At 47.4% G+C, this 16799-nt stretch overlaps 1 protein-coding gene across 4 annotated transcripts in view; it reads left to right on the top strand.

The window, feature by feature from the left end:
* Nucleotides 1-16799, top strand: part of LOC147116702 (meckelin-like) — a 178303-nt gene that overhangs the window by 150862 nt on the left and 10642 nt on the right. For all 4 annotated transcript variants that reach the window (XM_085991813.1, XM_085991811.1, XM_085991814.1 and 1 more), the window contains 4 exons: nt 2375-2455; nt 3637-3753; nt 4531-4647; nt 12219-12323. In XM_085991813.1, coding sequence (XP_085847939.1) covers nt 2375-2455; nt 3637-3753; nt 4531-4647; nt 12219-12323 — 420 coding nt within the window. The remainder of the gene's footprint in view (nt 1-2374; nt 2456-3636; nt 3754-4530; nt 4648-12218; nt 12324-16799) is intronic.

Raw genomic sequence — 16799 nt, 5'->3', positions numbered from 1 at the left:
GTACAGGAATGCAACACATGCGGTCACAAACCAAACTCCCGCCATGATGTTTTTCAATAGAAGACTAAGATGCCGGCTGGATTTGATTAAGCCAAACGTCAGAAGGGACGTAGAGAACCGGCAATTTCAGGGCATGAATGAAAGGCCAACTAGATCCTTTCAGATAGGTCAACAAGTTTTGGCCCGGGACTACCGTACCGAGAAATGGCAGCCTGGAACTATTGGGAAAAGGCTAGGGCCGCTGATGTATACCGTGGACATTGGTGACAGCATCATAAGGCGACATGTTGACCAGGTCATAGGGTCATCCACAAAGGACCAACCTACTCCACAACCTTACACGGCTAATGTTGAAGCAGAGATACCCAGAGCACCTACCTCCGATCTGGTAATACTAGAATCAGATGAACCTGACACTGTCCTTCAAGCCGAATCGACCTTGCCAGAAGAACCTACTACCCCGCCGAAAACTACTACACCACCGAGGCGTTATCCGGACAGAGTCAGGAAGCCTCCAGAGAGACTGAATCTGTGAACTGTTTTGCATAAGTTGTATATATGTTAGGATGTTATGTTAATGGGGAATAAGTATGTTGTAAGCTAAAAAGGGAGGATTGTAGTGTACGTAACTGTTCTACCTTTAAGAGAACTATTGTATGTAACCGTCCACCTTTAAGAGAACTATTTTAGGTGTGGCACTACTTTATCTTGGCTGCTGTATACTGTAATACCGACGGTGACCACACCGGTATATAAGTGCTGTGTCAGGATTTATTGGGCAGATTCGCCCTGACCTTCGAATAGTAAAGTCCTGTTAAAGTTACTCTTGTAATCTGTGTATTAATTCGCCATAATACCTACAGACTTTACAACATCATTGAGACCCGACTGTAATTTTAACTCAGGCCAGAGTGGGGAATCCAGCTGGGCTTAAAATCCAGGGGTACGGTGACATAGTGGTTATGTTACTGGACTAGTAATCCAGAGGCCTGGACCAATAATCCAGAGATCAATGAGTTCAAATCCCACCACAGCAGCTGGGGAATTTAAATTCAGTTCAATTAAATAAATATGGAATAAAAAGATTATTATCAGTAATGGTAACCATGATTGTCATAAAAATCCATCTGGTTTACCAATATCCTTTAGGGAAGGAAATCTGGCCAGAGTCCAGACCCATATGTGGTTGACTTTTAACTACCCTCTGTTAATGGCCTAGGAAGCCACTCCGTTGGAAAAGTAGCAATTAATGCTGGCCAGCGATGTCCACATCCCGTGAATTAATAATTTAAAAAAATCAGGGTCAGTTTATAAATAACTGGCTATTTCTAGATCAGTTCACTGGATTCATTTCTACTGTGCTGTATAGTTAGAAAGGCTATCATAAAATTTCCTTTAGTTTGTCAGGAATATTCAATCAATTGGAATTAACCAGTAAATATTATCTGTGTCTGTTGTATAATTTAAAAACCTATACACTGTTGGCATTATTTTAAATGCAACAATGACCTTTGTATAATATGCTCCAGTTGGCTGCATGTGAATATTGTAGCAACAAAGTATTTTCCAGAAGTTTTTGGAAGTGACAGATGTTTTAAAGTCCAGAGCTAAAGACTGAGAGCTTTGTTGCATATTTGAAGTCAATTCAGTAACCTGGGGGAGCAATGTTTTTGGTAAATTGCACACAGGCTAAACGTCCGATTACTTTAGGTAGACATTTCACGAGTTTCGAACACTCTTTTTCGCATCTGCCTGACTGTGACAAGTAACGAGTAATCTTGATTTTCTTGTTTCTTGGTATCCATTACTGAAGACGGTTGCCTGGCAACATCACGTGCTAAAGACTGCCACAGCAGACGGCAGTTATTTACCTCACCCACACCGTGTACCGCCCACTGACACTACAACCAGTCAGTAGAAGGTTCCTGAGAGTAATCGCTGGCAACCTTCCTCTTCATTTCTCCCTCTCTCCTGGAGGAGTAGAATGGAATTCTCTAGCCCGGAGGGCTGTGGAGGCTCAGTCGTTGAGTATATTCAAGACAGACAGTGATAGATTTTTGAATATTAAGGGAATCAAGGGATATGGGGATAGTGCAGGAAAGTGGAGATGAGGTAGAAGATCAGCCATGATCTTATTGAATGGCGGAGCAGGCTCGAGGGGCCGAATGGCCTCCTCCTGCTCCTATTTCTTATGTTCTTATTACCTCTCCCTGTTGACCCCCTATGTGAGGAGGGGCAGGTGGGGTGACCCATGCACGGAGCATGAACACACGGTGCCAGTTTACTAAATGGAAAATGGATCGCATGTTGCCATTTGTTTGGAGCCGAGTGAACTTTATTCAGTGGTAACCAGAGATGTCCCAACCATTTACAGGTACTCTTCTTCATTGGATTCTGTGAACGATTCGTCGAAGACAAGATACAACAGTTTGTAGACTTGTGCTCCATGAGCAACGTGAGTATCCAGCGACTCGCTTCTCTTCAGCTATCCTGGAAGGGTCCCGGTTACTACACAGTTAGTTACTGACTAAGAAAAGGAAAGGAATCTCTCCAGTAACTCAGTGGTGTGGGACTAAGCCATATCATCCAAATAGTTGCCCTGGTCATCGCTGAGTTTGCTGATCTCAGCCAGGGCGCCTGTCGGCTCAGTGCCCCTGGCCTAAAGGAAAGAAAATAAAGTCAGGCGGGGTTTACCATCCCTAATTTGCTACCCAGTAACCTCTGCAGGGAAGTGTGGTGGGAGTGGACTTTGGGTGAGGCCATTCACAGTTAAGTCGCCTGCTGATACTCACTGTCTAGCGAAGAATAGCCACTAGGGAGAGAGACTGGAAGGCAGTCAGTGTCGGAGGGACGGTACCCTAACTGAGCACGGGCCTTCCGGAGAGCAGAGGCGAAAGGAGGAGAAAATTGGTCATACAGATGAAAAGTACCGCGAGTGGGGCTTTCCAACTGTGATTTTGGAGAGGAGCTGTGGAAGAATTCCAAGGAATTGTTTCCAAACCTCTAGACAAGGGTGGAAGTAAAACTGCCCCTGAGGGTAGACAGGCAAGACCATGCACTTTGCTAATCTGATGATGTAATCATAGGCCATTCGCTGCGATGTCACATGACCGTGAACTCATGCCCTCAACAGGGAGCAATGTTCGGAGGGAGCGTGGGTTGGAGAATTGGGCCTGCAGTGCTGTCGACCTAGCTCCGACCCACATTCCCTGCCAGTGTGGCTTCCCCCCCTGGGAGTGCAGGATCATGGAATAACCTCTGAAGTGTCCCCTCTGCGGCTGTGACACCTATGATGAATAGCCAAGAAACCACTGCAAAAAAAAAAGTGATTAAAAAACCTGATTTTATTTTCTCTCTCCTCTCAAATCACTTTGCAACCTGACCTTTCTTTCTTTAATCCCAGTTTTAGATTTACTTTTCTCCTCCCTTGCTCCTGTTGCGCATACCATCAGTGTCATTCTTAACTACTGTACCTGCTACGAGTTGGATGGGACCCACCAAAGTTGGTTGTTCCCCTGTTTTTATTTTAAATTTTACTTTTTAAAAAATGGACGTTAAAATAGAAATATCAACACCAGTTTCTTTTATGTCTGTCCCTGAAGTACGAATAACATTTTTTAATACAATTCCATACAGGTGTCAGTCTTAGTCTTACTGCACAGGTGCTATGGCTACTACATCCATGGACGATCGGTACATGGACAAGCTGATATTGGTATGGAGTCGATGTATCTCAACCTCAAGAAAGAAGAGGTAATCAAATGATACATTTTAGTCATGATGGAGGAGATTAATCTAAATAAAGTGCAATTTGCACTCAAATGAGAACATAAGAAATAGGAGCAGGAGTAGGCCATTCAGCCCTTTGAGCCTGCTCCGCCACTCAATAAGATCAGAGCTGATCTTCTATAGCAACTCCACTTTCCCGCCCTATCCCCATATCCCTTGATTCCCAAAAATTTATCTATCTCAGTCTTGAATATACTCAACTCCCTGGGGGGAAAAAAACTCCAAAACATTCACAACCCTCTGAGTGAAGAAATTTCTCCTCATCTCAGTCCTAAATGGCCGACCCTTTATCCTGAGACTATGACCCCTGGTTCTAGACTCTCCCTTGGCAAGATGGGGCAGATTTCCCCTGCTCCTGTCTCTGGGGCTATTGGAATGCCTGGGAATAGAGGAAAATCAGATCGGGAAGAGCAAACACTCTGAATCAGGTGGATTTATTCATTTTTCACTTTAAAGGGACGGAAAATTTGGACAAGCTTCCTTCCGGGCATGTGCTCTTTCCAGCCAGAATTTCCTCTATTTGCTGCACCCAGGGGAACCAATAGCCTCAGTCTCAGGAACAGGAAAATCTGCACAAGTAGGAGATGGCGATGGGCTGGACGCACTTGAGGGAGAAAAATGATGCGGTCGATGAGTTGGGGAGGGGGCGGGTGGGTGGGTGCGGAAGAGAGGTTAGTGTTGGGAGAAGGGTCAGAAACAAATTTATTGCAACGTTTTCTAATCTTTCACTTTTCACAACAGGATAATCTTTGTGCAATGAGAGGCCTAGAGCCCAACATGGATGTCCAGACCTTTGAGGTCTTAATTTCTAACAAAGTCAGACAACAATATGACAGGATACTGTCACCGTTGAATGAGGTACTTTAAGTTTTTTTTTTAGTGACCTATTATTGGACTTTACTATTTGACAGGAATGACATACTTTAATTTATTTTTTAAATGAAATATTTGCCCAAACCCCCTGTTGAGGATATTGCTTTTATTTTGTTGATATTTTGGGCTGAATGTTTCTTGTTCTGCGCATTGGTGGCCGTGCCTTCAGCTGCCCAGGCCCCAAGCTCTGGAATTCCCTCCGTAATCCCCTCCCCTTTCCCATCTCCCTCTCCTCCATTAGGACAAACCTTCAAAACCCAACTCTTTGACCAAGCTTTTAGTCACCCCTCCGACTATCTGCTTCTTCGGCTCGACACCCGTCTTGGTCTGATTACATTCCTGTGAAACACTTTGGGAAGTTTTTCCAGGTTAAATGCGCGATACGAATGCAAGTTGTCGTCGTTTCTTGTCTTCTCAAGAGATGAAGTGCTGTGCTCGTTCCAGCGACCGCAACAGCGTGAATTTACGTAACGTTGCATGATGGCTCAGAGCGCTTTGCAGTAAGGATTAAAGGGATACAGTGGACACCAAGCATGGGGAGAGGAATCGAAAGGCAAGGTGGAAGAGGAGGGCTTTTGAAAGCAGAGGAAGAGGTGGAGAGAAATTCAAGCTGAGCAAGGGTAAATTGAGTTTGAACACCAGTGACGGCTGAGATTTGAACTTTGACCTGGTCTCCATATTATAAAAAGGACATAGAAGGTACAAAAAAGATTTACTAAAATGATACCCCTCAGGAGAGATTGAGCAGGCTGGAGCTCTTTTCTCCAGAAAAGAGAAGACTGAGGGGTGACCTGATACAGGTCTTTAAGATTATGAAAGGGTTTGAAAGGGTAGACGTGTAAAGGAAAAGCCATATTTCAGAAAAATACACCATCCTATGAACAGATTTCTGATATTAAAACATGACATACTGGGTTTAAAAAACTAAAAAGCCTCAACGACACAGGCTGTAAACAGAATACAGGCTTCTGAGATAAGATGAAGGGTTGTTGACACAAAGCTGTAAACACCACACAAGCTTTTGAAATGGGAATTGATTGTTAATACTGAGACAAAGGTCCTATTGAAGAAGCAAAGGCTTGCTTCCAAGGAGTCTGCAGTTTGGAACCAACACAATAGCAATGCCCAAGTAAAGTGTTAAAAACTAACGCTTTGAACAGAAACATAGAACATTAAAAAAACATGTGCCTTTGATAAAAGTAAAATCAAATGAGAAACAGGAAACACGATTATATATACAACCAATTGAAGTAGCTAAGAAATGCATGGAACACCCTGGTTGAAGTGATTTTGATTTACATATTGTAAATATGATACTTACAGAAGACTTTGTAGATATGACTTCAATAGATGACACCAAGTGTGGTAAACCACTTTTATCGTTCACTATCGTTACACTATAGTTATCACTGTTGTATTGTTATCACTGATCTCACTGTTGTATCACTATACGAGGTCGCCTCTTGTCGCGCTGTTATACCTGGGCTGACCACCTCCGACTCCGCCCATGGCTCCACCTACCTGCCCAGGTATAAAGGTAGTCGACTGGCTGGTATTCCTCCTTGTTGGACCCGATCACCCACGAGGGTGGGCTCTGTTATATAGTCAATAAAAACCTTTAGTTACGTTCCTAACTCGTCGCTTTTTATTGGACGCATTGATAGGTATATCAATTTTATTGACTAAATTTTAAAGATGTCTACTACTGGCCAGCCAGAAGCCCTCCCAGAAGCACAGCCACAGCAGCTTTCAGACACCGGGCTACACCAGCCACACCAGCCGGCTTGGCTGCAAGCCCTCAAACCACCGTACCTGGATCTAAACCCACAGGCAGCAAACTCAGCCCTCAACTTCAAACACTGGCTGGGCTGCTTCGAATCCTACCTGGAAGAATCCGGCGTCCCTCAGAGATCCAAACTAAGAGTTCTGAACGCCCAAGCGAGCCCGAGAGTATACGCACTCATCCAGGACACGACTACATACGAGGCCGCTATCAACCTACTGAAACAGCAGTACCGGAGCCCGGTAAATTACATGTACACCAGGCACCTCCTAAGATCCCGCCCGCAACAGCCAGGAGAGTCTGTAGCTGAATTTTTACGGGCGCTAAGAGCACTCGGCAGGAACTGTGACTTTAAAGCGGTGACGGCTGTTGAAAATACGGAAGATAATATCCGCGATGCCTTTGTGAAAGGCCTACGGTCCGACCACTCACGGCAAAGACTGCTTGAAGCTAAAGACCTCGACCTGGACAAAGCTGAAGCCCTCGCTCTCTCCCTAGAGGTGGCCCATCAGGACCAGGAGGCGTTTTCCAGGTACTGCTCGCGACCCTGGGACTCGGGCCCGACTCCTACCGCAATACCCTTCGCAGCGCCGCCCCCGGGACCTACCTCAGCGTCGGCGTCCCGGACCCGACCGGGACCGCCACCCCCGGTACCGGCTCCGACATCGGGCACCCGCGATCGGGCCGCCGGCTGCTTCTTTTGCGGCCAGGAGAAGCACCCGAGGTCGCGCTGCCCAGCCAGGAACTCTACCTGCTCAACCTGCAGGAAGAAAGGCCACTTCTCTAAGGCCTGCAGGAGCGGATCTTCAGAGGCCAGCAGTGCCTCATGCGAACTGTGGGGGCGGCCATCTTCTTTCAAGGCAACTGAGGCCAGCATCCCCACACGTGAGTCATGGGGGCAGCCATCTTTGATCAAGGCAACCGACCCCAATAGTGCCTCATGTGAGTTATGGGAGCAGCCATCTTCTCCGCCATTTTGTCCTACCTCATGGGAGACGCCATTTTACCCACCACGCCCGACTGCCACCGGGCCTCCGGACCCGACGACCACCTCGCCCGCAGACGACAACGACTCGCTTACCTACACACTAGCCTCCGTCACTCTGGATCAAGCCCGCCCACACCACCTGTCCAAGTCAATGATGGACATCAAAGTAAACGGCCACGCCACGACCTGCCTGTTCGACAGCGGAAGCACGGAGAGCTTCATCCACCCAGACACGGTGAGCCACTACTCCCTCCCTGTCCTGCCAACGTGCAACCGAATCTCGATGGCATCGAGGTCCCACGCCACGGACATTAGCGGCTACTGTGTTGTGACCTTGTCGGTTAAGGGTACGGAGTATAAAATTTTTAAACTCCTCGTCCTCCCCCAGCTCTGCGCTGCCGTCCTACTAGGGCTGGACTTCCAATCCCACCTCCAAAGTGTAACCCTAGCATACGGTGGACCCCTCCCCCCACTCACAGTCGACAACCAGCGAATGTTAAACCGCCCACCGCGTAACACCTGCAGCCTATCCACCCTCAAGGTGCCGCCACCTTCCCTGTTCGCTAACCTCACCCCCGACTGCAAACCCGTCGCTACCAAGAGCAGGCGGTACAGCGCTGGGGACAGAGCCTTCATTAGCTCTGAGGTGCGGCGCCTCCTGAAAGAGGGCATTATCGAGGGGAGCAACAGCCCCTGGCGTGCCCAGGTCGTGGTCGTTAAGACCGGCGATAAAAATCGCCTGGTCATCGACTACAGCCAGACCATAAACAGATACACCCAGCTGGACGCATACCCACTTCCCCGCATATCTGACATGGTCAATCAGATTGCACAATACCGCGTATTCTCAACCATCGACCTTAAGTCGGCCTACCACCAACTCCCTATCCACCCCGAGGACCGCCAGTACACCGCCTTCGAGGCGAATGGGCGCCTATACCACTTCCTTAGGGTCCCCTTCGGTGTCACCAACGGGGTCTCGGTCTTCCAAAGGGAGATGGACCGGATGGTTGACCAGAACGGACTGCAGGCCACATTCCCCTATCTAGATAACGTCACCATCTGCGGCCGCGACCGGCAGGACCATGACGTGAATCTGGAGAAATTCCTCCGTACGGCCCAACGGCTGAACCTCACCTACAATAAGGAGAAATGTGTGTTTAACACCTCGCGCCTTGCCATCCTTGGCTGTGTAGTAGAGAACGGACTCATCGGCCCCGACCCCGAAAGAATGCGCCCCCTCATGGAGCTACCCCTCCCCCACTGCCCTAAGGCACTTAAGAGAACCCTGGGGCTCTTCGCCTACTATGCCCAATGGGTGCCCAATTATGCGGACAAAGCCAGACCCCTCATGAAGTCCACATCCTTCCCCCTCACGGAGGAAGCGTGCGCGGCCTTCTCCCTCATCAAGGGAGACATAGCCAAGGCCACAATGCACGCAGTGGATGAGTCCATCCCCTTCCAAGTGGAGAGCGATGCATCCGACTTCGCCCTAGCCGCTACCCTTAACCAGGAGGGGAGGCCGGTGGCCTTCTTCTCAAGGACCCTACAGGGCCCCGAGATCCGACACTCGTCGGTCGAGAAGGAAGCCCAGGCAATTGTGGAGGCGGTACGGCGCTGGAGGCATTACCTGGCAGGCAAACGATTTACCCTCCTCACCGACCAACGTTCGGTTGCTTTCATGTTTAATAACAAGCTGAGGGGCAAAATCAAGAATGACAAGATCTTGAGGTGGAGAATCGAGCTATCCACCTACGATTATGATATCTTGTACCGGCCAGGTAAGCTGAACGAACCCCCTGATGCTCTCACGAATTACATGCGCCAGCGCGCATATTGATAGACTTCAGACCCTCCACAACGACCTCTGCCACCCCGGGGTCACCAGACTTTACCATTTCATTAAGGCCCGCAACCTGACCTACTCCATCGAGGAGGTCAGGACCATGACCAGGAACTGCCAGACCTGCGCCGAGTGCAAACCACACTTCTATAGGCCGGACAGAGCAAGCCTGATCAAGGCCACCCGCCCCTTCGAGCGCCTGAGCATCAACTTTAAGGGGCCTCTACCGTCATCTGACCGCAATGTGTACTTCCTCAACATCGTTGATGAGTACTCCCGTTTCCCTTTTGCCTTCCCCTGCCCAGACATGACCAGTACCACGGTCATCAAGTGCCTGAACGACCTCTTCGCCTTGTTCGGGTTCCCGAACTATATACATAGTGACCGGGGCTCCTCCTTCATGAGCGAGGAACTCCGTCAGTTCCTACTAGCGAGAGGTATTGCAGCAAGTAGGACCACCAGCTACAACCCCCGAGGGAACGGCCAGGTGGAAAGAGAGAACGCGACGGTATGGAAGGCCGTCCTCTTAGCCTTAAAGTCTAAGGGCCTCCCAACCTCCCGCTGGCAGGAAGTCCTCCCGACAGCGCTGCACTCTATCCGGTCACTACTTTGCACTGCCGTTAACGCCACCCCCCATGAACGAATGTTTGTTTTCCCCAGGAAGTCGACTACGGGAACCACTCTACCAACCTGGCTGACCTCTCCGGGGCCCGTCTTGCTGCGAAAGCACGTGAGGGCCCATAAAACGGACCCCCTGGTCGAGAGGGTGAACCTCCTGCACGCCAACCCCCAGTACGCCTACGTGGCTTACCCAGATGGGCGGGAGGACACTGTCTCCTTACGAGACCTCGCACCCTCGGGCACTCCGGAGACACCACCTTTGCCCCCCCCCACCACCCCCCCAATTCCAGCCCAGGTAGACGGCATGCCGGAACCCCACGAGCCTTCGCCGACCACGCAGACACCAGCATTAACACCGGATAATGCAGCACCGCCGCTGCGACGATCGGAGAGGCTTACGAGGCCTCCGGACAGACTGACATACCAGAACTGGTAGTACACTTCACCCCGCCGGACTCAAATCTAAACAAGGGGTGAATGTGGTAAACCACTTTTATCGTTCACTATCGTTACACTATAGTTATCACTGTTGTATTGTTACCACTGATCTCACTGTTGTATCACTATACGAGGTCGCCTCTTGTCGCGCTGTTATACCTGGGCTGACCACCTCCGACTCCGCCCATGGCTCCACCTACCTGCCCAGGTATAAAGGTAGTCGACTGGCTGGTATTCCTCCTTGTTGGACCCGATCACCCACGAGGGTGGGCTCTGTTATTTAGTCAATAAAAACCTTTAGTTACGTTCCTAACTCGTCGCTTTTTATTGGACGAATTGATAGGTATATCACCAAGCAATCACATTGTGTTTGTATTGAAAATGGAACAGTTAGTAGACATGACGTCTGCTTATAACCAGTTAAGGTGATATTAAGAATTGAATTGAAGCACTTTGTAAGAATGGCATCAAAGAGATAAATCTGTAATAACCATTTTATATGATAAGTTTTGAAACACCGATACAGCAGACAGGATTCTGAAAGTTAATGGCTGAATTGACAATAAGAATAGAAAGAATTCAACAGAAGATGACTAGAGATAATTAGCTTACATCAGCAGAAAACTTCAAAGAATAAACCACTAAAAAAAGAGTATAAAAATAGAACTTTCAAATAGAAAGTCAGGAGTCGCTGGAAGGGAAGGGCCAAACGATTCTCAACTTCAGAGGCAGGCTCTGTAAGTTTTTAACTCTTTGAGTCTCGGGGATCAAGAGGTACTCTTATTTGATTTTGGTGGATATTCTGGATTAGAAATAATAAGAAATGTAAAAATGTACGAAGTTAAGATTTGAGAATAAGGATGTCTGAGAATAAGAAATGTAAGCTATTTGTATTTTGAACTGTTAAAGTCGCAATTGACTCACCAGCTTACAAATAGAGTATGTCGGCTCTTAAATAAATATATATTTTTAGAATTGTCTCAAATAGTATTTCTGTATCAAACTCGTTAACTCAATTTCTGTACACTCTTTTTGTGAGGAGTTGCAGAATTCTGGGGTGGCGGGGGGGGTTCCGGACCCTCATAATATCCGGAAGGTTACAGTCTAGTTAAACTTATTAAAAGTGCTATCTGGAAGACGGTAACATCTTCAAGTCATTCCTTTCCTTTAGAGAGAGATAGCCTGGACCTTTAGACCCAATTAAGCGTCTTATTCGGCTATCTCTAACTTTCGTTGAAGGTGAACGTCTGAGGAGTACGCCTGACCTGGGGTAGCCCGAAAAGGGCTAGGACTAGTAATTATCCCTTCAGACATAGAGAAGTTGTTTCCACTTGCGAGCGAGACCAGAACTAGGGGCCATAAATATAAGATAGTCACTAATAAATCCAATAGAGAATTCAGGAGAAACTTCTTTACCCAGAGAATGGTTAGAATGTGGAACTCACCACTACAGGGAGAGGTTGAGGCGAACAGCATAGATGCATTCAAGGGGAAGCTCGATAAGCACATGAGGGAGAAAGGAATAGAAGGTTATGCTGATGGGGTGAGATGAAGAAGGGTGGGAGGAGGCTCGGGTGGAGCATAAACACCGGCACGGACTAGTTGGGCCGAATGGTCTGTTTCTGTGGTGTAAATACTTATGGGTTGGTAGCTAAGTAATCATTGACATAACTAGGAAAGTGCAATTCCATATTAGCTTGTGTTTTAATTACTGTGCAGCGAACACAATTTTTTTTAAGCTGAAGCAATTTGCATTGAAAGAAAATTTTGACACTATTTGGCAGCTATCCTCTTTAACAATGACCCCAAATCTATTGCCGAATGTGACCTTGAAGTTCAACCCTCAGGTTTATTACTTTCATTCATATTATTTATCCTTAAAGGCGGCCAGAGTGCATCGAAGCGGTCGTGAGGATTCAGCCACTCTGCAGCAAAACCTGAAGGCGTACTTCACAATGAATAAGTTCCTTTCATCCTTTCTTGAACATGTGAGTGGGTGCCTTTCATTTTGTTTGTTGGTTGAGTGCATGTGGGATGTTGTCAATTAGTGTGCGGGATGCTGTGTGCAAACATATGTCAATGGGTAAAAAAAGAGCTGTGGAAGTGAATTGATATTTCTGACTATATAGTGTAAAACCAAGGGGGAAAACTCATCTTCTGGGCACCATATGGGATGCAGTGAGTTAGCACCCTGTCCTTTCACCTGTGGATCCAGGGTTCCATGCCACCCAACACTGGTAGAAGGCCTCATTTCTTTTGGGTGCTTCCACTTAATCATTATGCTAAGAGGCAATTGTATTACAATTTAACCCATTATCAGGCAGCTTGCCAAGGCTTCTTCGGCAGCACCTCCCAAACCCGCGACCTCTTCCACCTAGAAGGACGAGGGCAGCAGGCGCATGGGAACACCGCCACCTCCAAGTTCCCCTCCAAGTCACACACCATCCTGACTTAGAAGCACATCGCCGATCTTTCATCGTCGCTGGGTCAAAATCCTGGAACTCCCTAACTAACAGCACTGTGGGAGTACCTTCACCACACGGACTGCAGCGGTTCAAGAAGGCGGCTCACCACTACCTTCTCAAGGGCAATTAGGGATGGGCAATGAATGCTGGCCTTGCCAGCGATGCCCACATCCCATAAAAACGAATTTTAAAAAAATGTAACTGCAAAGAACTCCTAAATAGTTGATTTTAAAATCATTTCAATATTGCTTGAGTGATAAACATTGGCCAGGACTCCTGGAGAACTCCCCAGCTCTTCTTCAAAATAGTGCTATGGGATCTTTTATGTCTACCTGAGAGAGCAGACGGGGCCTTGGCTTAACGTCTCATCTGAAAGACGGCACCTCCGACAGTGCAGCACTCCCTCAGTATTGCACTGGAGTGTCAGCCTGGATTTTTGTGCTCAAGTCTCTGAAGTAGCAAACTCAGCAGCCAGTCTATACCAGAAATGTCCCACAACCAATGAGATTGAACAACTAATTACAGGAAACTTTGGTTTATCCGGAGCTTAACTGTCCGGAATGCTCGATCCACCGGCAAAATTCAGGAGTCGGTTCAGTAAGTTTTTTTTTCTTTTCGTTGCTTTTTTTTCACCAGTCAGGCTCTGCAAGGTCTAGCTAAAGCTGTTGCTTAGCTACAGAGATGCTTGCAAGCTACGGCCGACTGTTTAGAAGCTGTTGGGTTTGTTGCTAGATACGGAGCTCAAAAGCTCCGTATGTTTTAACATTAGCGCTGGTTTGTCCGGCAGTTTTGATGGGACGGCAACAGCTCGGTCCCGTCGGTGCCGGATATCACAAAGTTTCCTGTAACCTACATTTGGTGGCACTGGTTGAGGGAGGAATGTTGGCCAAGACACCAGGAGAATACTTTTTTCCAATAGTGCCATGGGATCTTTTCATGCCCAGAGAGATAGACGGGACCTCAGTTTAACATCTCATTAAAAGGATGGCATACTCTTTGATGTAACATTCCCTAAATACTGCACTGGAGGATCAGCCCAGATTATAAACTCAAACCCTGATACGAGGCTTGATCCCACAATCTTCTGACCAATGGTTCAGCAGGTTTAGCTCAGCCATACATTCCAAAAAATGCCTCAGGTTCAATCCCCAGCCGGTGCTGATTTCACCTGTGGCTTTTGGAAGAGGTACAACAATTGGTCACCGCACCCCTCGCCTAAGTGGAGGGAAATCAGCTCGGGTCTTGTTTCTTTGTTTTTAATTCCTTCATGGGATGTGGGCGTCGCTGGCAAGGCCAGCATTTATTGCCCATCCCTAATTGCCCTTGAGAAGGTGGTGGTGAGCCGCCTTCTTGAACCGCTGCAGTCTATGCGGTGAAGTTACTCCCACAGTGTTGGGAGGACTCGTAAATATCAACATTTCATTGTGCAGTACACACGTCTGCTGCATATATGACAAATAAAAAAATTGAATTGAATTGCTGTTAGGGAGTTCCAGGCTTCTGACCCAGCGACGATGAAGAAACGGCAATATATTTCCAAGTCAGGATGGTGTGTGATTGGTATCTAGTCTTGTCTGTAATGTAGAGGTACGGTAGTGTAATGGTTATGTTACTGGACTAATAATCCAGAGAATGTAAGTTCAAATCCCACCATGGCAGTCTGAGAATTTGAATTCAATTTTTTTTAAATTGTCAGATTGTCATAAAAACCCAACTGGTTCACTAATGCCCTTTAGGGAAGGAAACCTGCCTTCCTTACACTGGTCTGGCCTATATGTGACTCCAGTCCCACACCGATGTGGTTGACTCTTAACTGCCCTCCGAAGCGGCCTAGCAAGCCACTCAGTTTTATGAAGGCCTTCTCTAGGCAACTGGGGCTGGGCAACAGTACACAGTCTTGCCAGTGATGCCCCCTGATGTAATAAAGACTCACTACGCACTTGGTTGTACATAAAGCACGGCTTTAATCGACTTGTAACAAAACATGGAGGTCTAGTTAGTAGTCACTAGCTTCCTTTTTCTAGATTGTCTCTGGCCAAGTTGGGCCCACGCCCGAGTAGTTATACTCCTCGGATGGCGCCCTCAGCTGGCCGTTCAGTAGTACTTCCTGAGTTACTTCTTGTAGAAGTTGTGATTTACGACACCAACATCCCGAGAATTACATGTTTTTAAATGTCCCATGGCGGAATAGCCTGTCGACACTCACAGGCTAGCTCACAGCGACCTCTGAGGTATCTGCCTGGAGGATGAGTCTTCAGGACAGATGGGGGGGCGGGGGGTGGGGGGGGATGTAAATTGGCGAGAGAAAATAAAGACCGCCATTTGAGCCTTTATCCTTACCAAGCAAAAACTCAAAAAGTCAGTAGGTCTGTTTGTGAAGAAGAAAATCATCCCGTGAGGGGAAAGAAAGGTTTTGGCAACAAAAAAAAAAGACTCGAATGTTTTTGTAAAACTGTTCAAAATGAATGCAAACAATTCATCGCACAGCTGTTCTGCTCTCTCCCGTCTAAAACAACAAGAGTGCGTTCGAAAAGCTTCATACAGACCAGTCAATCCAATGTTCACAACAGCAGCGAGACCCTTGCTCTTTGCAGTGGGAGAGAGATACTTCTGAAGGGGAGCACCCAAAGGGTCAAAGAAAGGGCTTGATAGAAAATGTGTTTTTAATACTTTACGTGACAGCAGCCATGACCCTGGGTGTGGTTTGCTGTTGAACCCTGGCAGCAAAAATAAAAGTTTGTTTTCAAAACAGCAAAATATGTCAAAGAAGCAGAATCGTGGGATTTGTCTCTTTGAGGAGCAGGTCAGGTCTGAACCAATTTAGCCACTCTTTTTAAGTAACGTTTTTTCAACATAATGGCCCGGATTTTCCGGGGCCTTTGACTGCGTAAGCAGCCGTAAGCGCCCCGCGGGTTCCGGGTTCCCGCGTGCGACGCGCATGCGCCAAAGCCCAGAACATGCGAACTGTCAGGTTTCAGCTCGACAGATTCGCCGCGTCCCCGGGGACATGGACCTTCGCGGGCGGAGAGCTGGGCTATTGGCCCGACTGCTGCCCAGCGAATGCCCCTGAAGCTCTTATGCCTGGTAAACGCAGGCGTCGGCCCTTTTACCAGCGTAAGAGTTTAAATAAATATTAAAATAATTTTTAACTTTAGAATTAGTTATGGGTTATTTTTAGCCCCTTTAAGATGTTTAAATTAATTTTTCCAAAAATTAAATTTTTGTTTTAAAAGTTTAATTAAATTGTATTTTAATGAATTTTGAATATGTAATTCATTTTTATTTAACTGGTCTGTAATTGTGTTTTTTAGGGGATTCCGTACGTAAATGGAATCCCCATAAACATAATGGGGATCCCCGTGGTGATTGGTTGGTCTGACCCACGTGATCCACGGGGCGCTTGCGAACCGCGTGCTCCCCGGGATACGTGGGCCTTTACGCAGGCGTACGCGTAGCAGCCCGGGAGCGCGAGTCGATGAACCTCCGGGACCATCAGGTAGGTTCGTACTTTTCTCGCGGTTCGGAGGCATTCGCCCACGGGAAGCCTCCGACCGCAACTTCAGGCCCAATGTTTCTGTTCTCCTCCCCTGTCACTTGTAAGTTATTTCTTCTAACTCCTCGGGTTCACTGCATCCTATTTCCCAGCGTTGCTTGAAACCATTTGCTGAGAGTTCTGTGAGAGCAGTGCTCTCTAATCTTCCCCTTCCTCGCAAAGGAATGCATCTTTATCTCTTCTTTGTGACCTTCCCTCCCCATCCATTGAGAGAAGGAAGCTCTCGGGAAGGCGGAGATGTGGTGTTAAAAGGAGTAACAATATAAGATGCCGTTTCCTGAGCCACACCGAGCAGAGACCGGGCAGTGGGGTGCCTGTGATTTCCTGACCATTCATTTTAAATGGTTGGCCAAATTCCCGATATGTACTCCCCCGCCTCCCCACAGCCATGCCATCAGAAAAATACCCCTACACGCTCAAATTATTTATGGAGCACTTTGTGTATC

Source organism: Somniosus microcephalus, chromosome 6 (assembly GCF_052327205.1).
Source record: "Somniosus microcephalus isolate GS21.2 chromosome 6, FLI_Smic_1.0, whole genome shotgun sequence".
Lineage (NCBI taxonomy): Eukaryota > Metazoa > Chordata > Chondrichthyes > Squaliformes > Somniosidae > Somniosus > Somniosus microcephalus.
The sequence above is the reverse complement of the archived record's forward strand: the minus strand, read 5'-3'. Positions and strand labels throughout refer to the sequence as shown.